The 26107-nt window shown below is 40.9% G+C and overlaps 1 protein-coding gene and 1 long non-coding RNA gene across 8 annotated transcripts in view; one reads left to right on the forward strand and one right to left on the reverse strand.

The window, feature by feature from the left end:
- The window catches only part of ATG10 (autophagy related 10), an 86937-nt gene extending 81397 nt beyond the window's left edge, over positions 1 to 5540 (reverse strand). The window contains exons 1-2 of one of the 6 annotated variants that reach the window (XR_003921804.2): positions 4980 to 5448; positions 3354 to 3479 (exon numbers count right to left, since the gene is read on the reverse strand). Coding sequence is in view for 5 of the 6 variants with exons in the window: in XM_030003673.2 (XP_029859533.1) it covers positions 3354 to 3479; positions 4980 to 5051 (198 nt within the window). In the remaining variant the exon portion in view is untranslated. The other 5 variants (XM_030003672.1, XM_030003670.1, XM_030003673.2 and 2 more) reach the window with 5 other exon arrangements.
- A 158-nt stretch (positions 5541 to 5698) lies between these two features.
- LOC115336525 lies at positions 5699 to 25978 on the forward strand. Of its 2 annotated transcripts, none has more exons than XR_005931548.1 (3): positions 5699 to 6037; positions 12096 to 12209; positions 21961 to 25978. It is a non-coding gene; the product is annotated as an uncharacterized LOC115336525 (long non-coding RNA). The 2 variants fall into 2 exon arrangements; XR_003921805.1 differs by lacking the exon at positions 21961 to 25978 and adding an exon at positions 12627 to 18285.
- Positions 25979 to 26107: the final 129 nt, after the last annotated feature.

The following is a 26107-nucleotide window of genomic DNA, read 5'->3' on the forward strand; positions in this document are numbered from 1 at the left end:
GGCACAATGAGCTTTGCCAGAGAAGGGTTGGATATAGTGTTCACCTCCCTGAACCAGTTCTTCCTGTCAGCAGAGAGAAGCCAAGCTCCATAGCCTTTGCATTCTGTAGTATTTGAGTGCCATGAAAAAGTATCTATGGATAGCTAGAAATGTGGAGTTAGCAGTCTCTGTATTTGACAGCTGTATGTCAGAGGCTACAGGAGAGGTGGCAGGAAAGAGAAGCATCCCTCCTGTTGCACTCTCTGTAGTGTTATGTATTTTGTACACTTCTGCCCCCACAAATAAATCAATACTTCAGCAAGGACTTTGATCCCATTAATGTGGAAAGGGAGTCCATTTCTACTCCAGCTGTTTTGTGAGTATCATAAGCAAAAGTGAACTGATATAGCCTTTGATATGATTACGTAGATTAACCTAACTAAATATGAAACAAACATAAAGCAAAAAGCAAACAGGGCAGCCTTCATGGCCAAGATTTAATTCTCCATCCCTAATAACAGCACTGAAGTTTAGCTCCATGAGGTTCTACAGTAGAGGTGCTCTTGGCTTTTTTACAGCTTTCTTCTGGGAGAAAAACCCAGATTATAAAAATAACATAGTTTAGAACATTTCACTTACAGCTATAAATACAGGGTTCTGCTTGGGCCATGTGAGCTTATGCCACAACAGCAAGCTCCACAAAAACAATGAGTATTTCATCACCTAAATTTAATCTCTACAGAAAACATAGGAACACAAGAACACAGTTCTACAAGCCTGGTTTACTTGTGTGGTCTTATTGCTATCAATGGCTCTATTCACGTAAGTATGGAATGAGGAATGGGATCCAAGTGCATTACATCAGCAAAATTAAGAGTGCCCCAAACTACCCACAACACATACACTGGTAAAAAAAGCAAAAAGACAATGAGACATCTTGTTAACGAAAAGCTTCCTTCCCAGACTGCATACTATAAACGGATGGTCTCAATGGCCAGGTTTTCATTGCACACTGAAATCACAGTCACCAACTTGGCCCATTAAAAAAAAATCTCTTACAATTTTTTTATATGTGAGAACAAAAATCTATCTCATTCTGCTATTTCCAGCAAAGCTTCTTATTTCACAGAAAGTTCAAACTTTGACCCATGTATTAAATTCCCAACAGAGGCTCAGAGCATCTTTCTTTGTTGAATAAATCCTCACAAATATAGCCTTGGACAGAAATCTAAAGTTTCAAATGGTTGCCTGTAAGAAAGGGTGCATTGTAACATTTGGCTAATATTTGCACTCTTTTAAAAACTTCTAAACAGAATGCATCTAAGGCAAAGATCCTGCTTCTCACTGAAATTCTGTTTCATCTGTGATGAAAGGGTTACATATGCTAATGTACAATTACTTATGTAGAAATGATGGCATACATTTACTCTGACACATCTTGCATTTCAAAATGGTACAAGCATGATTTTTCTCTCCAAAATTCATGAAAGCATGGGAAACCAAGAAAGCCATTAAACTAAAAAAAAAAAAAAAAAAAAAGGAAAAAAAAAAAGCTAGAGCAGTAAATTTTCTGCAGCAGAAAGAATACACAGATAATGAGTATCCCAAACCACCCATTACTGAAAACCAATCAGAGAAGCAACAGAACATATGAAAACCTATACTGCCCACCCATCAAAAGAAGTGTGACAAAAAAAAATCCTAGAACTGTGTGGATTTCTTATTAGATGGAAAATAACAGAAGCATTCAAAGTAGAAAAAGCAAGTATTCAAAATATTTCTGTTGTTATTATAGAACAAACACAAATTATGTAGCCATAAGCCATAACTATTACGAAGTTTTCATTTCAGCAGTGGTTAAGCAGGACCTTAGCATGAAGTGCTATCATTAGGTATTTTTAAATCAGTATGTAAGAACTGCTGATTTTTGTCAAGTCTTCAAGCATTGTGGAAGTTTCAGAGAATTTTGAAGAAAGCCAGCGTTATCCATATATCTTTATATCCTGGCTAATTTGTGTAACTATACACATATTAGCTTGACTTCATCCCAAGCAAAGTAAAAGAAGAGATCATATAGAATTCAGTAAATACAGAAATATATACAGTAAATGTAGTTATTTAAGAAAAATAGATTTTGTCAGGGTGACTAAAAAGACATGTTTCATTGATAAACATAGAAGTCATAACAATGTAGGCTTAGAGTTCCGTAAGGTAACTGTTGATTCCACAAGCAGATAATTAAAAAATTAAAATAGTCCCACACTAACTTGATACACATTAACCAATGAAAAAATGATTAATTCACAGATCTAAAATGTAACTTAAAAAATAGGGAATCATCATAAAAGAAGTGATTCTAATGGGCTCCTGTGGGACTACTCTGGGCCCTGCGTTATTTAAAATTTTGATTAATGACCTAGAAACAATATGTAATTATTATTGGTGAGGTTTGAAAGTCATGGAGAAGCAGCAAATAATGAGGATTGATCATTAATATGGACAGATTCTTCTGGTTGCTGTATGCAACTAACATGTATTTTAATATAAAATATTAGTCACACATCTAGAACAAAGGTATGTGCTATTTCAGCTTAAAGGGTTAAAGTGATCCTTGGATATATAACCACAAGCACCTGCCCGGAGTAGGAAGGTTTGCATTTCACAGTGATACAACATTCATTGTCTAGTTCTGCCCACAGCTGAAAAAGGATTTTTATATACTGGAAAGGATTCAGAGGAGATCCACAAAACTGATTAAAATACTGGAAAACACATCAAATAGTCAGGGAGCTCAACAAGTTTTGCTTTTACGCTGACAAGGTTAAGGGATGAATAGATCTGAATCTAAAGTACCAAAACAGGGAGAGTTCTGATAAAAGACAGGTCCTCGGCTTAGTAGACAAGGTACAGCTACCAATGGCTGGAAGATGAAGCTAGGCAGTTAAGATTAAAAGTAACAGCTTTTTTTTTTTTTTATATCAATTTTAAGCATAGCCAACTATTCAAAAGCCTTGTTGAGAGCTGTGACTGTTTCCCCATCATTGGGAATTCTGATAATGAAGACTGCATAATGTCTTAAAAAGACATTTTCTGATCACAATAGAAATCACCTCAGGTAATCCTACCCCTTTGTTACACAACAGGTTGCACTAGGCCACCCCAGCAGTTGTTTCTGGATTCATGAACCCTACTGAATACATGTACTGGCCTAAATCCTCATGTAAACCACCTATGCACTATTTTGTTCTTGGACCAGCTGTGTAAAATCCCATTTATTTCACGTTGTAAACCCCCCTTAAAGGATGTTCTGGCTTGTGGTGGTTGTCAACAAGGCCAGCAAGAGCATCTAAAAAGTAACACTATGATTATTTTACCTTGCTAGTTCTCCACTCCCAACCATCTCCTATCTGCTGTGAATGTTTAATAAATTCTTCACAGTACTGCTTGAATCTTTTTTCTTCCAAAAAGAGGTCCTCTTCACCCACGATGTTACAGGACATCTGCAGAGCAAACTAAATGTTAGTACTGACAGAAGAAATGAACACTAAAAACTTTCACTGATTTATAGCAATTCAATCATAAAATAAAAAAGCACTCAGGGGAAAAAAAATGTTTCTTTAAGAAAAACAGACATGTTTCTTCAAGTACATTAGACAATCATAGATACACAGAAGTTGGAAGGAACCTCTGGAGATTGTCTAGTCCAATCCCCCTACTCGCAATAGGGTCAACTAGAGCAGGCTGCTCAGGATCCTTTTCAGTTGGGTTTTCATTATCTCCAAGGGTGGAGAAGCCACAACCTCTCTAGGGAACCTGTTGCAGTGTTCAATTATCATAGCAGTAAATAATTTTTCTTCTGTTTAAATGAAAAAATGTATCAGGTTGTGCTCACCGCCTCTTGTGCTTTCACTGCATAGTACTGAAAAAAGTCTGGCTCCACCTTCTTTATTCCCTCCCATCAGGTATTTATACACACTTATAAGATCCCACTGACCTTCCTCTTCTCCAGGCTGAAGAGTCCCAGCTCTCTCAGCCTTGCCTCATATGTCAGACACCCTTAATCATCTTTGTGGCCCTTCACTGGACTTGCTCCAGTGTGACGTTGTCTTTCTTGTACTGGGGAGCCGAGCTGGACACAGTAGTGCAGTGTTGACATATGTTTCCTTAGTAGTGTGGTCCAAGCGATGACCAGAAACCTGAATCCACTTGTGGGCTACTTCCATGGGCCTACCACCTCTTCCTTGGGCAGCTGAACAGCTCCACAAAAGCTTAACAACTCTAGTGTTTATGGACCCAGAGTCTACACGACAGCCATCAGAGTGCAGCTGAAGCAACTGTTCATACTTATGCCAGCGGTACAGCTCTCATTGGCCCAACAATGTGGCTTCAGGGGGTTATAGCGTGCTTCAAATGAGTACCTTCCCTACCCCTCAAATGCTTCCCTCCCGGGGTCTTAAAAATAACAGAAAAACGCTCTTAAAGAATCTGGCCAGTTTTACGTTCTTCCCCTCTTTCAAAGAGGATGTGTCATAAATACAGCTGTTTCAATGTATTCATAGACATCAGGCACCACTGCAGTGCCACATGCAAATACTCAGTAACTATTACTAGACCACACCTTTTCTTAAGAAGAAATACAAAGGACACAGCACCTCATGCAGTGTTCATTATTCTTCAGGTTCTGGCCCTATATCACAACATCATCCTGCCTGCCCATGACATAAGTTATCTATCTAGCACTTGAAAATATCTTCTTTTCGATGGCAGTTAAGCTAAGCCCCTGTTAGTCTGTTCATGCCACCTGGATGCCAGGGAAGAGCAAATGTGGGAAACAGACACTTTAAATGTTTCTGCGATTCCCAAACTTCCCAGACTAGACAATGGACTGCAAAGCTGCGGTTAGGCGCACGTAACAACAGCCTCGTCCTGACATACGTTTTAGGCAGAGCTACGTGCTTTAGGAAATTAGCAGCTGTGAAGAGACACCAGGCTGCTGGTACCTGTGCAGCACGCCTCCCTTTCTTTCTGAAACCACCCCAGAAAGAGTGACGAGCAGACCCCAACTCATCCATCGCACTCGGCCGCGGGCCTCGCAGGCGGCAGGGAGGCCAGGCGAGCCCCCGGCCGGGCCGATTCCTTCTCCTCCTCGCCCGCCCCGCGCTGCGGAGCCCCTCCCGCCACGCCACGCCACGCCGGGACGGCTCCCCCGGTGCGGCCCTCGCCCCCTCAGGCCTCCCGCCGCGGGGAGGGGAGGGGGGGGGCGCGGTTGCTGCCGGCCGCCATAGCCAGGCGACGTCCACCGGGGGAGCGGCGGGGCGCGGGCGCCCCGTCCCGCCTGAGGTGATGTGAGGAGGCGAGGCGAGGCCCGGCGCAGGCCGCGCAGGGAGGAAAGGGGGGGGGGGGGGCGCACCCCCCCAGGACGGCCCCAGAGAGGGACGCGGGACGGGGAGAGCGGGAGGGAGCAGCCCCGCCGCACCGCCCTCCACATACCGTGCCCTCCTCCTCCTCCCGCCAGCTCCGGGTCGCGCACCCGCCCCGCTCACCGCGCATGCGCGCCCCGCGGCGGCCGGCGGCCAGAGGGAGGCAGCTGCGCATGCGCGGCGGGAGGGTGTCTCTCCGGCCGCGGGGGAGGCGGGGGGGGGTGGTAACGGCGGGGCGGGCGGAAAGCCGGGGCTGACAGGACTGCGGGGCGGGCGGCGGTGCCGGCCCTCCTGCGGCCCTTCGCGTTCGCTGCGTGAGGCGGTGTGCGAGGCGGTCGGACGTGAGCGTGTTCGGCAAGGCTCTGGAAAGGCCGTCCTCTCTCCCAGTTCCCTGCTGTAGGCCCCCGACTCCCGCCCCCAAAAAGTGTTCGCCCCGGATAAATTTAGTTCAGGCTGGCCTTCTTCCAGAAGCTCAACAGTGCCAGTTTTATCTGAATGTTTCTAACTGGTTTCACAGACTTAATCGCCCTTCTCTCCCTACAATATAGTGTTATTACTTCTCCCTGACGAAGATGAGGGGGAAGGTGAAATAAGAATGGCCAGGTCACCTGAGCACTGCCTTGTAACATAACACGGGGGTAAGTAGAAGAGCAATCCAAAAGGGTTATACAGTTGTCTGGATGAAAAGAAGAAGAAATGCAGGGTCTTGCCAAAACCGTAATCCTGAGCTGTTTCCAGGAGATGCCCAATGTGTAGTTCAGTGTTCATTTTGTTACTCAGCAGTGTTGTCTTCATAATTGCTTTTAGAACTGAAAATTTGGTAGGTGCACAGAAGCTGTTTTGCTACACAAATGCTAGAATAATTATTTTTAAATTTACGAGTCTATTAAACCATACATTTTTCAGTGGTAAGGTCTTGTCTGGCATGACTAAGCTATCCAAACTGTACTATGCGGAATGCAGTATATTTACATAGACTTAAGTGGAAGGTAAAATGTTGGCTTTACCTATCTAGCTGTAAACGGCCATTTTAAAGAGCTTTATGTCTGTTGCATTAAGAGTAAACAAGAGCTATCCCATCAGCTTTGGAGACCATGCTGCTCAGTGGAGAGCCTCCATATGCAAATGGTGCTTTGCTCTAGCTGGTTGTAATGTGACGTTCTCCAACTGTGCAGTTCCTAATTTGCTTGTAATTTGCTGGGTGTGGAGAGCTCACAAGGGCCAAAGCTTTTTGCTGGAATATCCCTGAGGTAAACCATTTCTCTTTGTTCTTAAAATTCCATTTTCTAGATTTTGGCTGCTAACAGCCAAGTTCTTCAAATATGTACCGTGATTCATACTTAAAGATAATTTTCACTACTTTTTGTGAACAGTGAAATGTACCATCTAAGTCTGTAGTTTCCAACATTAGGTATATATAAGCAAAGGTTTTTTTCATGAAGGTATTCTGGAAAATTATTAATTGTGTGATGTGCTTTGAACAGATTATGGTACCTCCATAGATTACTACTTTGACTGCATATATTATTTTTGAAAGCAGCTGCATAGATTGGGTGATGCCATTATAACTACAAGTTGTCATGCTATAGTCATTATTTAATCATCAGAATTAATTATTTATATTGTTCTTCACTGTTTCTTTTAAATGTTGGGGTTTTGAAATTTGGTAAGTAAACACCATGTTGTCATCCAACCCTGAGTTTTGAGGGAAGATTTTTACACTGTGGAATATATTCTGTAAGCCATTTTTGCTAACAGAAAATGCCTGTGGTATTGAAAAAATGTCACATAATATGCATTGCCTTGGAAGCTACAGCTCCTGATTTCTAATTTTAGCTTTGTTACTGTCTCTCTGGATTTTCTTAGGGAAGAATCATCAGGTTTAAGACATAGCTCATTGAAAAAGTGGCTGATAGGGCCCTGATTTTTCACTGGTTAGCAAAGGAGTCGCCATGACTGGCAGTTTCCAGAAAACTAAGCCATAGTTTCCATATATTCAGATCCCTTTATTTAAAATCATTGAGCACACAGACCCTGTAAAAATGAAGGACATCCAGTAACTAGGATCTCAACACTAGTGGCCATTTTTAAAGAGTATAGGCTTTAGCTGTTCTGTTGGAGTGTCACAAACAGGCAATATTGTCTATTGACATTAAGCTGAACATATACAATGTTAAGTAATTATGTATTGTTAAAAATAATAAGTGGTTGACCTGAATATCCCATTTCAGGACTTGCTGGCTTCCTCGTGACAAGCATAAATAAGTCTTCGTGTTAGAGAAGTTAAGGTCTAAAACACTTAACTTTGAAAAACTGTTAGTATCCATACATTATTGCTAATAGAAATACTATATATGTCTATGTAGACAGGACGCTATAACTACTAGAGGTGGATTCTAATCCTGGCTCTGCTGTTGACAAGTTTGAGCTAATAGTTTCAGTTTTCTATGTCCGTTTCCCTTTTTGTCTGTCTGCAGAGCAAATCAGACTCATGGTATATTCTTACAGCACCTGGCATCAGCTTGGTCATCTCCAGTATTGTTGCCAGGGCATTTCAGTAAGTTGCAGTGAGTGCCTCTGTATCAGTGGAAATGCATTTGCTGTCGTTCTAAAATTACTTGACAAGAAGTCCCAGCATGAGGGTTGCTTTCCTTACTCTTCCTTCTTTTGCCTGTACTCTGAATAAATGCCTCAGGTTTCCATCTTGTCTCTGCCATACAGAAGCATTAATAGTCCTGTTCCTTGTGTCACTACTTAGATGTTTATATACTTAAAACAAATGCATAATAGGTCATCAGACTGGTTTGTTTTATTCTAAATATATTAATATTATATAGAGAGATATTAATATATTAATACATTATCACATATTGGTAATTTTTGAGAGTAAACTACAGTTGTTGTAGGAACTTTGTTGGTTGGGAATTTTAGAACTAAAGATCATGGAAAATAATCCTTCATCAGCCAGGCGGTGAACTGAATGATCTCTAAAAGGTCTTTTTCATCTCTTCATCCTGTTGTTTGGTCCCAAGAAACACAGCTTCATTCAAAACCCATTGATCAGTCAAGCAGTTCAGGCAACACTCTACTCTCCAAGGAAAGAAGGTAACATTACAGCTCTCGGACTGATAGAATTAACACGATGTACATTCATCTTCACAAATCCTCCTTAGTATGGCTCAGATCCTGAGCAATTCACAGTAATTCTAATGCTATTTCTTCCACTTTCTTTTCTGATTACTCTTAATTTCCAATGCTGACCAATGTTGCTAAACAAAAAGAGATAATAATCTGTTATTGCCAGTGCCTGACAGTACTGGGTTTGCAAAGTTTTAGAATAAAATAATATTGCTAGGTGAGCCAAATAAGAAATAATGGTATAGCCAAAGCAAAATGCTTTTGAAAATGTCTCGTGAGGCTATCGGACAGCATGTTCAAACCCGATATATCATTTGTGCTATAACAAATAGTTTCTTCATTTGCTGTACTAATATGGTCACAGGAGCATATCTACAATTTAAGAAGGATTGCATATATAGACAACATCTGCAAAAATGAAAGCTGGACTTCATTCCAGTTGAAACTGATATTAGCAAACATTCACCACAGCTGACTGCTTAATTTAAATCTCTTCATTGTCTGTTATTAAATTAATAGTGCTTATGGAGATTCTGCACCAATAATACATTATAAGAATTAAAAGTAAGATATTCTGCATTCTTCTGCTTCGTCTGTTTAGGGGACTTAATAGTTGAAATTCCCCTGATAGAACTTGGTAGGTAGAGAGTTACTATTTCAAAATTGTTAACAAACGTTATTTTCCAATAATCACTGTAATATTACAGTGCTCTTACAAGGTAGACAAGTAGTGTTATTTTCCTTTTGCTGGCAGAAAAAGACAAATTAAGTAACTTGTTGAAGGCTGTGGTGACTGTGTTAGGCTGGCAAATGGAGCTGAATTTTGAGGATGCATCATCTGTGCCTTCAACATACTTGCTCTTGGGCCCTGTGATTGTTCTGAGAGAAGGTTCAAAATGAAACAAACTGAGAGGCAAACAAACAGCATACATTTTTCATGAGTATTTTTATTCTACTCCAGCAGCTACCAACCAGCACTGAAGAAAGTACTAGCATAATGCAGCAATTGTTGCCACCTTCTGGTTTTGGCAATTTTTCCTACTTACTTCTACTTATTTTATTTCATCTAAAAGTTCAATAATTCTTTCAGCTTCAGATTTTTTTTTCATTTGTTTTGTATTCTCTTTCTGTTACTGTTATTCATGTTCCATTCTGGTTTTATTTAATTTTTTTTTCCTATTAGACCAATACATATCGAAATCAACTGGAGACAGGCTACATATGAAATACTTAGGTCATTAATATAAAAGATAACAGCAGTTGAAGGCCTCAAAGATGTTGCTCCTAAGCAGGGAAATTAGATTTGGGGGATGTTGAGAATAATGAGGATGCCTAATTGATACAGAAAGGTAAATTTTTAAATTGGCTTACAAGTTCATGGTCAAAACAGCATTAAAATATCTGCAGATGGTGAAGCAAAGGTCATTATAACACAGGATTATATGGAACTACAATAAAAGAATACTGTTAGAACCTATAGTAAATATATATAATTGTAATAAATAAGCAAGTTACCGTCTGTCTCTCCTGTTTTATTAAATGAGCAAACCTATGCTACCACTGTCTGGTTTGCTAAAATCAGCAAATCAGAAACCAGTTCAAAGTACAATGTGTGAAATATTTTTGTTCAAGATGCTAGCTAGATCAGAACTAGGATTCATTTTACACATATAAGGTAAATAAAGCCTAGTGCTAAGCTCCAGAGTAAATTATTCCAATTATTCATCTGGTATAGGCATGCAGGTCCACATATAAAATTAGCAGCTCATAATTAACACTGAAGTGAGTCAAGATGGACAGATATTGATGCTAGGAAAACAGGACTTTATTCTTGATTCCTACAACATATTATGAACCCAAAATGATACAATGTAACATGCAAAGCTGTGCTTTGAGAATCTTTTCCTCACATGATAGGTAGAAAGGTCAAGAGGGAAGCTGCCTGGATGGGAAATGACAGGCAAGAGCCAGACCAGTTATCATCTGCCTTGTGTAGAGCAGAGACTTGGAGCTTAACTTGAAGGTTTACTGTAAAAGTTAAGAACGCTGTTATTTAAGGAGACTGACTGAATTGAAGAATGAGAGGGAATTTCTTCATCAATGAAGAATGACAGATTGTACATTTTTTTTGTAAAGTAATTCAACAACAGAAACTATCCAAAACTAAAAAAATAAAATAAAATAAAATAAGCCTGCTCCCTCCACTATCATTTTTGCAGAGAAAAATATATGAAGAAATTTAGAAGCCAAGCAAAAAGTAATACAAGTAGTAGCAGACATCACATAATGTTACTGATCATTAGTCAAAAATTGCAGATGGATTCCTATGATTACAAGGCAGATACTTTTGAACAAATGAATAATGACAAGAATTAAAATTCCACCAAAGTGCATAAAACATTACTTTAAACAAACACTGGTTTTTAATTATCTGGTAGCAGTCATAACACCCAGTCATATTTACTAAGATACTCTGTTTGGGCATCACTTTCTGACCAATCTATCTGACCAACGTGCAGCTACTAAAGAATTGTCATGTGGGAAAGGGCACCAAGAGGCGATCTTGTCACAGCCAATTCCTGACTGCAGGTGTGTACCCTCATCCAGGGAGATGTATAGCAGTAACTTTTGCGCTTCATGCTTAACAAGTTCTGCTGAAGTGCAAGCCTAAACATACTCCGAACCCTGCCTGCAACACAAACTGCATGACGGATCAGGACTTTAGCCTTTGCTGTACTGATGTTGCAGCTAAGCGCAGGAAAGCTGAGGAGGCACGAAGCCACCTTCCCTCATTTCAGGCTGTCTAGGAGACAAACTTTCCCTTATGGTCGCTCTAATTTACACTGGCTGAAATAATCACTCCAAGGCTGTTTTGCAATCTACACCAAACCCTTTTCCTGCCTTAGAACTCCCTCTGAGCATTTAACATACAGCCAACAACATCACCAGGGGTGTGCCTGTTAAATAGTATCTGTGTATAGTTCAGTGCGTGTTGTATCCCAGCAAGTTTGACTTAACATATATTATTCATGTCACAGCATTGTATGCATACAACATCCTGCACACAAGGGATGTACCTGATCCGTATGTTTGATTTCAGGATTCCTGGGGATCATCATAGGTGTCTTTCCAGGAGTTAGATTGTTTCTTGGGTTTCATTTTGCTTTGCAAAACCCTGTTTTCCCCCTTATGGTCCCAAAGGGGGAAATAAATGGCTTTCAGAGACTAATGCTTCTGTAGCTGAGTGAGGTCTGGGATAGCTCTGGAGATACTAAGGGACTGCAGATGCCCCCAGTTTGTCCTTAAAGACTTACACCAGCCAAAAGAGCAACATGCTCAGTAAAGGCTTGATGGATGATAAGGACAGTGTTTTCAACAGCAATGCGGGAAATACAGCAAGGCTGGTGACACCAAAGTAATGAAGCCTAGTGCTTAAACTCACAGACAAAATGAAGTCCTTCCCAGTCATGTTGTTAGCCATGGAGTTTTACTGCTCACTGTTATTTTAGTAACAATTTCTCTTATTAAACATCATGAAATCCTTCTCTAATTGCATAGGTCCCAAGAGAAAAATCAGTTGCATACCTAGCAGTGGAACAGTAGAACTGGAGTGTGCATTTGGCTGACTGAAGACACGCTGGCGCTGTGAAAATAACTTCTGATGTCAGCAAGGTAAAAGCTGTGGATATGACTCTGGACTGCTGTACCCTAGAAAACATTTGTTGGGCTATGAACATGGACCTACAATACTGAAATTAAACTGATTTGTGCTGTCAGAAAGTATGCCTGTTAACACTAGTGCAAGTTGTTGAATAGCAGATTGGAGATACTGCTGTAAGAAATTTACCAGTTTACTTAGAAAAAATGTCATGTATCTCTCAAGTTCAGGTGCACAGCCTGGTAACCATCTTCCTGTTACCAGTTGAAAGCCACTTTTTAAAATGTGAGCTAAATGGGTGCAGAAACAAAGTAACCTAAACCATGGAACTTGCCCTTAATATTCAACAGAGAAAGCAATACATAAAACTGCAACCAGGTGGAGTGAGAATTGTGTTTCCTGTCTGGTGTGCGCCTTGTCTGTCTTTCCAGATACTTCATCTCACCTGCGTTGCACTGGTTCAAGCAGAGGGTCAGGGTCAAGTGTATTGGCCTCTGTCCATGCCAAGGCTGAAGGTGTCCAGTTCACAGGATTTCCAAACCCCACAGAGTTGTGTACAGCAAGGAACAGGGAGGGGCTTGCACAAACAGCTGTAGATCTGCTCCTTGGCGAGATCCAATTCGGATGAACTCGACGACTACACAGTTCTCCTTCAGGCCTCTACTCCCTGAAGTTAAGGTTTTTTAATGTTTTATTACTCTCTAGCATCCCTAATACAACAATTGTGGCTGCCAAGGTGTGGACCAAAGATGGGGCTAGGCTCACTTGTTTTCCTAAACGGCCTCTCCTGCCGCTGTTACCAGAGGTGGACTAGTTGGCTGCATGAGCCCTTAGTCTCGCCAACCAGGCTGTCTCTCTGATTTTTACTTTCTGTTGCCAATTCTCTTTCATAGCTGCCAAATCCATCTCCTGAAATCCTCACTCAGTATTGCTTCTCAAACACATTGTCTGTCGTTCCTTCTTATTTTATAAACAGCTGGACTGTTTGCTAGTTCAGCCTTCCAAGCGGCATAGCTACCTATTCTTATTTGGATGAGCCTGTCACAGGAATGGAAAAAGGAGTATTTATCCAGTTTGATGTAAAGCACTGGAGAAAGACCTCGTACTTTATTGTTTTCATCAACATAAGATCATGGCCTCTAAATTAACATTTTTAGTATTTTCCTGTTTGTGAGAAATCTAGCAAGTGAACAGCCTCAGTGTGACATGAACATTATAATCCTTTCTAAAATTACATTTCTTTTATCATACAGCAGGTACTACAAATTGAGAATAAGGTTGATTTCTAACACATCATCTTTTATTGTCATGAGTCCTGTTTTCCAAACTTCCTACTGAAATTATAAATGTACTGAATGCTTCAGAATGCAAGACAAAAATGTCATTTCAGCCAGTGATGGGGTTTTCATCAGGATATGCAAATGAGACTTTCAGAAGCCCAGTGGAAGAACATCATATCAATTAATGGGGAGATTAGAAGTCAATCTGCTGAGTTTGTTTCCTCATCAAAGACGGACAAAGAAAATGCTCGTTGCCTGAAAAATACACATAAGTGTCATCTGCCAGGATTTGAAAGAATCAGAAGCCATCCTGAGAAAATGATGAAGTAAGCGGTGAGCAATTGACCATTCAATTGACAGTGAACTATTAATGAAAATGTTTTTCTTCACACCACAGAAAGGACCTGCCATTTAAAATGGACACATTGGCACATGCTAAAATATCATCTCTGTACCAGACTTCACAAAGTTCTCTGTTAACTAACATAAGTTCATATATAACTCTCATGCTTTTGTTTATCCTTATTTGGACAAGGCCAAAGGCTTTTTTTCAATCCCTTGAATTATATAGTCCAGAAATTCACCAGACCTTCAAAATTCAAATCAGCTGTTAAATTACTGAGATATTATCAAATCCATTTTGTAATATTTTTTTTTCCCCAGAAAAACTGCACATTTATTCAGACAGAGATTAACCTGCAGCATGGCTGCATAAAGTCATGGTGTATATCAATAAGATGATCCTTTGAACAATGCTGGAGTACTTCCCTCACCCTGAAACTGATGAAGATTGCTACTGCAGAAATGAGTGCAAAAAAAGGATTTGTAGGGGTCCAGTCCCCCAAACTGCTGTCAGCAGAACTTCCAAATAAGTTCTCTTGCAGTGTCAGTACTGGTTTTTTTCCCCCTAATACTCACCTTGTAATTTCTTACTTTTAGTCTACGATTCCCAAATGCACTGACCCAGTTGACCGAATCTACCCTGGCATAAGAAGCTGTAACTCCACGTCCTTCACTGAAGTTATATTTACCTGTAACACAGTTACACTGCGCTGGAACGTTTCACACAGGGAGGGTGTAGAGGTTATCCAAACCACTTTCCCATCCTGAGCGTCAGTCATTGTACTTTAGCCACGTGCAGCATTTTTACAAGGTAAATAATACAGTAAGAGTCAAAGAAAATCAGTAAGACAAGAGGTTGAAGAGCAGACTGTCACTGAAATTGGAATGATTTGTTTAATAACACTGTGAAATAGCACACTTCAGCTTCACCAGCTCATCAGTGTCAGCTCCCCTAATCTGTACATGGCACTGAGAGCTTCTTAACGTAACAACGAAATCCATGGGCCAAATTCACTTCTAGTGTAACGCTGCTGAAGTCGATGAAGGTATGTCAGAATTAATTTAGCCCAGTAATTACTCTCCATTATCTGGAGTAATGGTGGGGCTGCAACACCTGACGAATGACAAACATGGATAATACAGGTACTCTGCCGCATGGATGAAAGCATCAGCATGACCATGCTTGGAAATAGCTGAGATCCAGTGTAGCCAGCACAGGCCCAGAACTGGAGGTGAAATGACTTCTGCTGAACTTCGCGGGTGTCTTTGTACTGTGCTCCAAAATGCTGCAGGCCGAGTATGGGTTGCAGAGCTAGCGCGTCCTCCCCGAGCACAGAGGAGCATAGTGCAAAGCTGCAGGAATGGGGTTCCCTCTGGCCGGATTTACTAGCTTCATTTCAGCACCAGCTGGATGGGTTCATGGCAAATCAGAAAAGGAGCCGCACCCCCCTGCTCCCTGTAGCTGGAGGACAACACTGAGACATTATGGCTGGATCTGCACAGAGCTGAAGTGGATTTATAGGGGGCTTTAGCTGATATATACCTAAAATATAGCTTGTAAGCATTTAGCTTACATATAGGTCTGTACCAAAATGGGCCACGTCTGGCACATATTGGCCACAGATAATTGAGAGTTAACTGGATATGATTCAAACTAAATCATGTTTAAGAGACAGATTTCTTTTCCTAGGAATTTTCACGAAAACAGCCAAATTCAAGAAGCAAAGCCAAAATAAGATGTAATTTTAAATTGTGGATCCCTAATGCACAATGCACACACATTGTATGTGATTTGTAATTTAGAGGCCAGAGACGCAGTAATTGCATGTGTAGTAACAGTGGCACATACCCCCAAGCACCAATTCAAATGGGACGCACCCAGCAGAAGTGAACTGGGGTGCCTGTTTCTCATGCCTTGCCATCCAGAAGGCTTACACAAATCCAGGTCACTTTCTGTTTAATCCCCTTTATCCCAACGCTTTGTAACTTTTCCCATCTCCTTACCTGCTCACAGTCAAACAACGTGGCTTTAGGGATGGATGCATTTTGTTTACATAAAAACCATTTCCACGTATGTCTTCAACAGCACTTATGAACGTTGTCTGTCTGGTAACTGTCTTCCCTTTTTTAGGAAAATGTTTATAGACACAGAAGGGGCTAAAAGCACTGGTTAGCACCCTGGGAGATGACAGCTCTTTGCAGGTATCCAGAAGTGGAGAAGCAGCTGCTGTACCCTGTTTTATCAACTGGAGGATTACTGGGGGCTAGTGATGAGGGTGGTGTCACCCATTTTCAGCTCACATCTGCTTCCATCTCTGCCACTACCTCTCTCTGTTACCTTTGGCAGGTTACTTGCTTCTTGCTGCTATTTTCATCTAAGTGCAGAAAGAGGATGAGGATGATAATGTAGTAGGTGTTTTGAAGACTAACTCAATAGTACTTAAGGCCCTTTCAGACACTCAAGTGAAAACATGGGTGTATAGAAAAATCAAAGTATAATTATTATGAAAATGTGTATTATTGTTTAGAGTAAAAGGGAATTGAAGGCAGGGTGATGAGATAATCAGACCACTGGAACTGAAGGATTTTTGAGACATAATATGAAATAAGTGGAAAGCAGAACATTTAATTGAGCTTAGGGAGGGTTTTCCTAGCAAGCAGTGTTCATTTCCTTCATGATTTTTTTTTTCATATTGGTATCTTAAACAAGATTAAGATGTTGCAGTGTGACTGGAAATAGGAAGTTGTAAAACAGTATTTTAAGGGCCCAATCCTGTAACCTTATTCACAGTCCCAGTGAATATAACGCTAACAAGGTAAGTCCAGATTTAGATCCCTATTGTTTTATTATTATTGGTTATATCATTAGATAAAGGTCTACCAGAGACAATACAACTTTTTTTACAATTGTGAGACTTCTTAAGAATTATGTAATCAAAAAGTACCTGAAGTTTTACCATATTTGGCTTTATTGGAGATGAAAGGTCCAAACTAACCCACATTGCCCTCAAGTCCCCTGGCTGCCCCTAAGAAGCCAATGTTACTTCTGTAACTAATGTTCTTTTTGAGAGAACATCTGGTACTTCATGAAATGGAGTATCTACAACTTGATGCAGAAAAGGCTAAAGGGATGACACTTACAAAGCTCAGGTTGCCACAAATCAGATTTAACTATAATTGTACTGTGCATGATGTAAAGTCAGACATAAATGAGGTATAACACTAAGAGAGTAGAAGTTATATTACCCTACATTTCATTTATTTAACTTTCTTTAATTTATCTGCTTGTTTGGATTACACAGAACCATGAACATTCCAGTAGCAGCCCTCTAGTTGGGATTTCTATTTATAGCGTGCTGTCTCTTCATTGGATGCCCCTCTGCATTAGTTTCAATGAGGCAATAATTAGGCCCTTAAAGCAGACTTAAGATATCTTTAATAATTGAATTTAGATACAAAATTTACCCAGTATTCTTTCAAAAGACAATAATTTTTTGTAATTCTTTGGGACTGTGAAAGAGGATACATTTCTAAATGTTCCTCTTTTACATTTTTCTCCTGTTTTTCTTTTATGTATTTTGGGGCTAAACAGCCACTATCTCCACAAATTTCAGATTTCATACATGCACATATTTAGCCATAAGGCAATTCTGAACTTTCAAAATTAAGCATACAGCTATTCCCTGTAGAATAGAAGATTTCTTTTGCATTCTAAATAATTTCTGTCTTGATAGCCAGGGGAACTACTTAGCTCTATGGGATGCTTAACTAGGCTCAGACTTTGCTGCTAAGTTGGAGAGAGATGGGTTTGGTGGATGGACTGTTCGATGGGTAAGGAACTGGCTGGATGGCTGCATCCAAACAGTTACAGCCAAAGGCTTAGTGTCCAAGTGCAAACCACTAACCACTGGTGACCCTCGAGGGTCCATACTGGGACATATGGGACATTTTTTGTCCCATATATTTGTCCCATACTGGGACAAATCCAGTCCAAAATACTAATATCTTCATCAATGACATAAACAGCAGGATCGAGTGCACCCTCAGCAAGTTTGCAGCTGACACCAAGCTGAGCTGTGCAGTGGATTTGCTAGAGGGAAGACATGTCACCCAGAGGGACCTTGACAGGCTGGAGCAGTGGGCCCATGTGAGCCTCACGTGGTTCAGCAAGGCCAACTGCACCTGGGTCGGGGCAACCCCTGGTATCAGTACAGGCTGGGGGACGAAGGGATTGAGAGCAGCCCTGTGGAGAAGGACTTGGGGATACTGGTGCATGAAAAGCTAGACATGAGCTGACTGTACACTCGCAGCCCAGAAAGCCAACTGTATCCTGGGCTGCATCACAAGAAGCGTGGCCAGCGGTTTGAGGGAGGTGATTCTACCCCACTCTGGTGAGACCCCACCTGCAGTACTGTGTTCAGCTCTGGGGCCTCAACATAAGGACACGGACCTGTTGGAGCAGGTCCAGAGGAGGGCCACGAAGATGATCAGAGGGCTGGAGCACCTCTCCTATGAAGACAGGCTGAGAGAATTGGGGTGGTTCAGCCTGGAGAAGAGGAGAGAAGAGGAGAGAAGAGAAGAGAATAGAAGAGAAGAGAAGAGAAGAAGAGAAGAGAGAAGAGAAGAGAAGAGAGAAGAGAAGAGAAAAGAGAAGAGAAGAGAAGAGAAGAGAAGAGAAGAGAAGAGAAGAGAAGAGAAGAGAAGAGAAGAGAAGAGAAGAGAAGAGAAGAGAAGAGAAGAGAAGAGAAGGTTCCGGGGAGACCTTATGGCAGCCTTCCAGTACCTAAAGGGGGCCTGCAAGGAGGCCAGAGAAGGACTTTTTACAAGGGCATGTAGTGATAGGACAAGGGGTAATGGCTTTAAACTGAAAGAGGGGAGATTTAGATGAGATGTAAGGAAGAAGTTCTTCACTGTGAGGGTGGTGAGACACTGGGACAGGTTGCCCAGAGAGGTTGTGGATGCCCCATCCCTGGCAGTGTTTGAGGCCAGGTTGGATGGGGCTTTGTGAGCAGCCTGGTCTAGTGGAAGGTGTCCCTGCCCATGGCAGGGGCTTTGGAACTAGATGATCTTTAAGGTCCCTTCCAACCCAAACCATTCTATGATTCTATGATTCTGCAATTTTAAAGGAGGAAAAAAAACCCAAGAAATATTCAACAATCTTAATCCCAAGTACACTTGCCAGCACAGCCCTTAGTGCAGCTCTCAGTACCGTAGCTGATGCTATTAGAACTATCAAGAGTGGCACTAGAGATAAATATTTCTTCATCACCATCTCTTGTCTGACATGAACTCAAACACCAGTTAAGAAAAACTACATGCAGTGGTTTTCACTACATAGTGTATGCAATCTAGACTAACTGCTTATCATCAACACCTAATTGTATGTGCTGTGGTGTGCCTGGTCAAGGTAGGGGAGTTCACTACATCAGCTGTGGATGGTGGGGACGACATGGCAGAGGTTTAGAAAGGACACCTGTGAGTGTGTGGAGGGTTGAATGACATAGCTGCGTATTTCTTTCCTCTGAGTGTTTGAGTTGTTTTTTCAGTGTGGAAACTTTACTCCAAAATTACCTTTTTAGCGTGTGGGAATCAGACAGATAGCAATTTTGAGAATGTCTTGAGGGAGCAAGGTGATTTGAGTGATGAGACTCATAAGCCTTGTAATTACAGTAATTATGAGACCATACCTCTACAGGTAAGAACTCATAAGTAAAAACATTAGCATGACCATTTAAACAGCTCAGTAATTCATTCCAGGGCATGTGGTTACAGTGCAATGCTTAACATAAACTTCATGACTCTGTTGGCTCTTGGTCTTACCTCTGAAGTGTGCATCCATCCTGTAAATATAGATCCCTTTGTCCTGTACTATTTGTATGTAGTCTTTTTAAGTCAAGTCTATAGCATCTGTAGCAGCTGGTTACAGGTGGTCAAATCTTACTGCATGTTTTAGACATTGTTTGCCCTGCAGCTTTATAAAGAAATAGCCTGAAACACTGGAATGTTCTGAGTCAGACAGATTTTACTCAGAGAAAAGCATGTTGGAAAAAACATATACTCCACAAAGGGAATTTTTCTGTCCTACAAGTCCTACATGTGCTTTACTCTAGCCCTGACCTGCTGCCTAATGGGATGGATGAGTAAGGGAAGTTTGGTAGTATGAGGGAATGCCTCCTTCCTAGTCATTCTGTGCTCTTTTTTTTTATTTATTTACACAGCACTTCAGTGCCAGGTATGTCTTCTGTCACTGTGAACTAGTAATGTCACAAACCTTTTGAATGGTACTGAGGGAAGCTTGTTAGAAGTCTCTCACCAAGTGGACATGCTGAGACAGAGGATATAAAAAACACAGGGTCATTAGATGGGATATTGTTAATATTCTTCAAAGTTTGTATCCATGAGTTATAACACTAAATGCCAGTCATAAAATGATGGTATCTTATGGAAACTGCAGATGATCCTTTTGATCACAGCAGTATATAATATTTCTTGAAGGTGTGTGCAGGACAAGTTTGTACAAATCTCAGCTTGTTTAGTTTTTTATTCAGTTTCATTTTGCTGAGTTTTACTCTCATTGGGGAATACCTGCATTGTTCATCATTTACATTTATGATGCTAACAAACACATTTTATCATCCAGTGATTTTTCTACTTCAGTGTTACAATTTTGTTTGGAATTCGGAGTGTTCTAATCATACAGTTACTGCTCCATACTAAAATCACTTTTAGTATCAATCAGTTTCAGCTACAGCTGAAATGATACATTTATGTAAAACGTTATCAACAAGGAGTCAGGTGTAACATTTGCAATCCAATTAACACATTTTTTAAAAATACAGTGGGCATAGGCTGAAACAAGAGAAGTTCTGGCTTAGATACCAGGAGAAAACTTTGCATCATGAGGACAGTCAAGGTTGTCTGGAGAGGTTTTCCAATATCCACTCTCCAGCCTTGGAGCTTTTCAAGACCCAGCTGAGAAAAGCCCTGAGCAACCTGGTCCAATCTCATAACTCGCCCTGCTTTGGGAAGGACGTAGGACCAGAGACCTCCTGAGGTCCCTTCCAGCATGGATTGTCCTACAATCCTGTGAGTTATTCCAGTTACCTAAGGCAGTTGTTGACAGTGTGTACATCAGGACTCAGAGCAATAGGTATGGATTACAATCCTGACAGCTACCAGTTCTTCGGACATCTTAAGACTTCTGTCACAGAGCTCAGTTTTACTGTACAGTTGTTTATTATGCAATTAAAACATAATTCCTCATAAAAGCTGCAGTGTCCAGTCACGTATGAAATCACTGCATCTGTCTTTCCAAAACCTGCCATATGAAGCAAAACCAGCCTCATAACCTTTGCATTATCTCTGTCTTCGTATTTGTGCTGATCTTGCATTAAAGGCTGCAATAGCTACTTTACAGATAAGGTTAAGAATTTGCTTTTTGATATAAACATGTTTTAAGCATTTTCTCCCGCCTGGCCTTTTTAGCTTCTGTGTAGTAAAACAGCTCCCCCTAAAACTTTGCGTCCTTTCTCACTTCCAGATATGTTTTTATAGGAGATATTGGTAAAATATATAAAATAAGATCCTGAATTGCACTGTTTTGAAACAAGCTGAAAACTCTTTTTGATTTGATTTTGGCTGAACTTTTCTCTGGAATCTCTGCTTTGATTTTGGTTGTGTTGGCCTCATTAAGGAGAAGTGCCCTTTAGTATTTTAGGAAGACTGCTGAGGGATTAAAATATATATACAGGCTTATTTTTTGGGTACTTTTATGTTCATTATTTCTTTGGTTTTACAAAATGGGGATTTATCCAGGACTTTAAGTGACCCTCCCACTAGTAAAGTGGCCCTCTGAAGAGCAACATCTGTATTAGCAATACTATCAGCATTTATACATACCGTACACAAAAGAATATGTTAAAAGAATATTATTACATTTGCAAAGTCAAGAACTCAAAAGTCACAAAAGACAGAATTAAGCTTTAATTTGTCCATCTTACACATCAGCATTCTGGTATAGTGACTAGTGACTGAATTGCGCAGTACTTGCCCACCTTTTTGGGGCACAGAATAGATGATGTTCTTTTAATGAGCAGCTATACATTTTTTATGCTTTTCCTCATTCTCTAATGTGTTGTTGCAGGTCTTATTTACTGTACTGAATTTAAACCCTGTTTGGAAGACTGAATTATTAATTGCTTTTTGGGTGTCTCATAAGGAAAGCATTCCACTTCATCAGAGGAATCTTCACAGTTCCTGTGTGAGATAGGGCAGTACTTCCTATGACTGTATGCCGGTTTATAGGAGAGAACTGCAGTGCACAGAAGAAGATCAGAGATATCTGTTAATTTGGTATGCCTAGGACTTTGATTTTTTTCAGAGAACTGACATATGCCAGAACTGACAGTCCCCTCTGATTTTGTTTGCAACCGTGAGCACTCGCAACTTCCACAAATTAGGTCACAGAATCTCCAGTCAGGGAGCTAGAAAAAGAGGAGGGCACAGACAATGACCACCTGTGATAAATTTGGTTAAATGACTTGCTTCATGTCACAACAGGGACAGAGTCCTGTCATGGGATTTACCAGAGTAGCATTCAACGGTTTTAATCATTAAAGCATCCTTTCTGTGTTAGCAATATCCTGACTCACCAACCAAATACCTTCTACCTTCCAGACCAAATGAGTTACAGCTCCTACAGAAAACATCCTCCCTTCTTGCAAGCCATGGTTCATCTACAAGCAGGTCCACCCTGGGCACTGACAAGGAGAGAGTGCCTGTGAATGATCACCTCACTACAATATATAAGCATGTTTACGTGTCTAAGTTGGATGTGGACAACTGCCCCAGGAAACTTCAGCCAGAAGACTGGCGAAGTTATTACCAACTGAACACACTCGCGTCAGCGGGAAATGTGCATGTCAGTCACAGGAAGTTACTATCCATACCACACCATTTACAATAAACTTTCAGTAACATAAATACGGATGAAATAGGAGGTCTAATACTCAGGCTTACCAGAACACATGAACTGAGTGTATTAGGCCTGGATTAGGGGGGAATACAGAAGGGACAGAATACATCAGCACATAAAGCTCAGAGAGCAGCGGCTCGCAAAGATGCATACAGGCAACGACCAGGGGTGGGAGACCAGGGGCACACAGCAGGCAGTTCCCGCAGGTGAGGGGTTCTGTAATTGCAGGAAGGGGTTGGCTTGACACCCTCTCCCTGGAAACACAGATGAAGATGTTGGGCAAATTAGGGAGAGAATCATCCTGTGACTGAATTGCAGCAGCTTCTTTGCAGTTCAAGCACCAAAGCTTTGCGATGAGACCAGGAGAAAGGGTGGTGCTACAACCTGAGCTGGTGGGTAACCTGAACCCCAGAGATGGAGGGAGCAATCCCATTGTCACTTTGGGAGCTTTTTGTCACCCCCAACCTCTCTGAATCGCTCACTGATTATCTCCTCATGATTCCTGTAACCCACAAATGCATGAAGACTTTAGTAGCAGGATCTAAAATCAGGAACTGCTTTTCTGGTACTGTCATCATTCTTGCACAAACCCACAAGAAAAGTCTGGCCTAGAGTGTGTGTGGGGTGGATCCTGGGTCCCTCAGGAATCCCTCTCTTATTGCTGTCCTCCTCGAAGCGCAAGAAAAAACTTCCTAACATATCAAGAGGACTTTTCCTTCTAGGAAAATAAGTGCTAACTATTCCCTTTTGAAAAAATCTTAAAGGAACTGATTTACTCTTTTTTTCTCCTCTCTCTTTCTTCAGGCCAAAAAAAGTTGCCCAAACATTCTCTTTCTCCAAATTCCTCACACACCCTGTTTTAAAAAGCAGCAGCACTAGCTCTGCTTTGGTTTCACTTTTTCCTCCTCAACTCCCAGAAATGAGTCTGTGATTATTACACCCTGCTCAGCTAATTTTTTTAGATGGAATACAACTTACACTGTACAACTGAGTGATCTGCTTCTTTAACATCAGCTACAGTCTCCCATGCTCATTATTATTCCCTCCCAGTTTACAACATGCACATTTTTAGAATACTTGCAAAGATCTATGCAAGTCTGATGATGTTACAGCCATTTATTCTCCCCAGCCAAAAATGCTACTATCTAGACTTAACAGTGTAACAATAACAGTAACTATTTTCCCCGCAAAAGAGAAAACGAAGGAGGCACAGAGCCATCCACACGAATTGTAGTGGTAACACAGAATAGTTATAAATACAAGCATGCTAGTCTGCAATAGCCACATAATCATATAATCCACACATTTCCTAGCACCAATCAGATCAATCAGTTTAATTCTCTTCATAAAAAAATTCCTTTACTACACTAACTAATCCCAGCAGGACCGCACCTACAACCTAAACTGACGTGCATTAATACACTTTGGAGAGATACTTCTTTTTATACCTCTGCTACATCTAACTACTGCTACACAAAACAGACGGGATACATCTTTTTACCACCACAGAACAGTAAATGAAAGTTAAGGTTGAGCAGGGTGACAGCCAATGATGAATGCTTGCAAGGCTGTGGGGAACAGGTTAGCTCTCACAGGACTTTTGTAAGCAGTATCTGGACCTTGTAAACTGTTGGTACATTTTTGTAACAAAAACTTAACATTAGATTTGCTTGTTAGCTGGCCTCCCTATCCTTGTATTATCAAACTCAGCTCTTAGATGACAGATTTAATCTTTCTCATCATCAGTCAAAGCGCTTTTAATTTTGAGACACCTTTAATATGCAATCTGAGAGCATCACAGCACTCCCTCAAAAAACGTACAGGCAAAAGATTGAGGGTGCTTTTCACGTGGCATGCCATTTACCTCTGGTGTACTACAGTGTAACTCCAGCTGAAGTTTGTGGGAGCTGCATTAGCACACAGAGGTATATGAAAACAGTCATTTTGCACTACTCTGGAATAACCTTTCCCAGACTGCTCCAGGGGAGAGCCACGTCCACTCCTCCTTAACTGAAGAATGGTTCCTGCTACACTACCTTGCTGTCGATGTGCATGGGCTGGTACTACTGCAGGAGGCACACGCTCTTGGCAATACAGTCTTTGTTCGTATTGCACCATGCCGATCCCTTCCTCCTGCAAAGGGCAATTCTGCACCCTCTGAAGTCAATGCAGAGGTGACCCACAGCAGACCTTCAAATAACACATTCTCCTTCTCCTGACCAATTATGTGCAGACTGTGACCCTTTTTTTCAGCAAGGAAGAAACTCTCTCGAGACCAATCTGACAGTTCTCACACCGTATATCTGAGCAACAGAGGTGCACAAAGGCTCTGAAATCACTCAACACTTGGATCAAGATTTGGCCCCTAATGCCTGATCAGAGGAACCAAGTACTCCCAAAGTGTTACCCTCACTCACCAGTAGTCAAGCCAGGACTCAGACTAAACTTTTCTTGACACATGTTACATATTGAAATGTTTTAAATAATAGCCAGAAAACTTACTAGACAGGAGCTGCATCTTGATAGTTCCAGTATTTACCTCCTCCCTGTCTTCTCTTAGTTACTGCAAACAGAAATTAAGATTAACACGACTGTTAACTTCTGGAGCTAAAAGAAATGCAAGCAGATAAAGTGCATAAAGAAAGAACAGGACAAGCTGGATGTTTGCTAGTTTTATGCATCATCATGAATACAGTAGTAAGCCTCTGCCCAGACAATAGCAATTAATGAGGGAGTGAGCAAAAAGTTTTACCTTACACAAGGACTGTCAGATACGGGATTGTGCAGTCACTATTGCAGTTCAGACCTGTATCATTGGTGGGTTATAAATACAGATTTCAGTTTTCTACTGAGTTCATTTGCTGACTGTATTCACATTTTAGAGAGCTGCTGAAATGTTAAATCCACACTTCAGATGTTTATGTTTTCTTATTGTATACATTAATGAATCAAGCCACATGCTAAATGGGCATTTGGTGCATTATTTAAGTAATTTCCTAACACACAGTAAGGAAAAACATTTTGTAAGCTCTGCCATAAGAAGGAAAGATTTAAGATTTTGTCCACAGGGGTAACTTAAATACTCTGCCATGATTCATGACTAGAAGATTGGTAGCCACTGTACCAATAAATAAACTGCTGCCCAAATCTAAAGTAATTCAAGAGATAATAACTATAAGTTAACAAATTATTTTTTTCTAGGCTAAGAAATTTATCTAGCAGTTAGACAACACAATGCAATTTTTTTCAGACAAAAAGTATACATGGAGTGTTTATTATAACGTAATCCATTAGCAACTGTTTATCCAGACCTCAT

This window comes from Aquila chrysaetos, chromosome Z (assembly GCF_900496995.4).
Source record: "Aquila chrysaetos chrysaetos chromosome Z, bAquChr1.4, whole genome shotgun sequence".
NCBI classification, from domain to species: Eukaryota; Metazoa; Chordata; class Aves; order Accipitriformes; family Accipitridae; genus Aquila; species Aquila chrysaetos.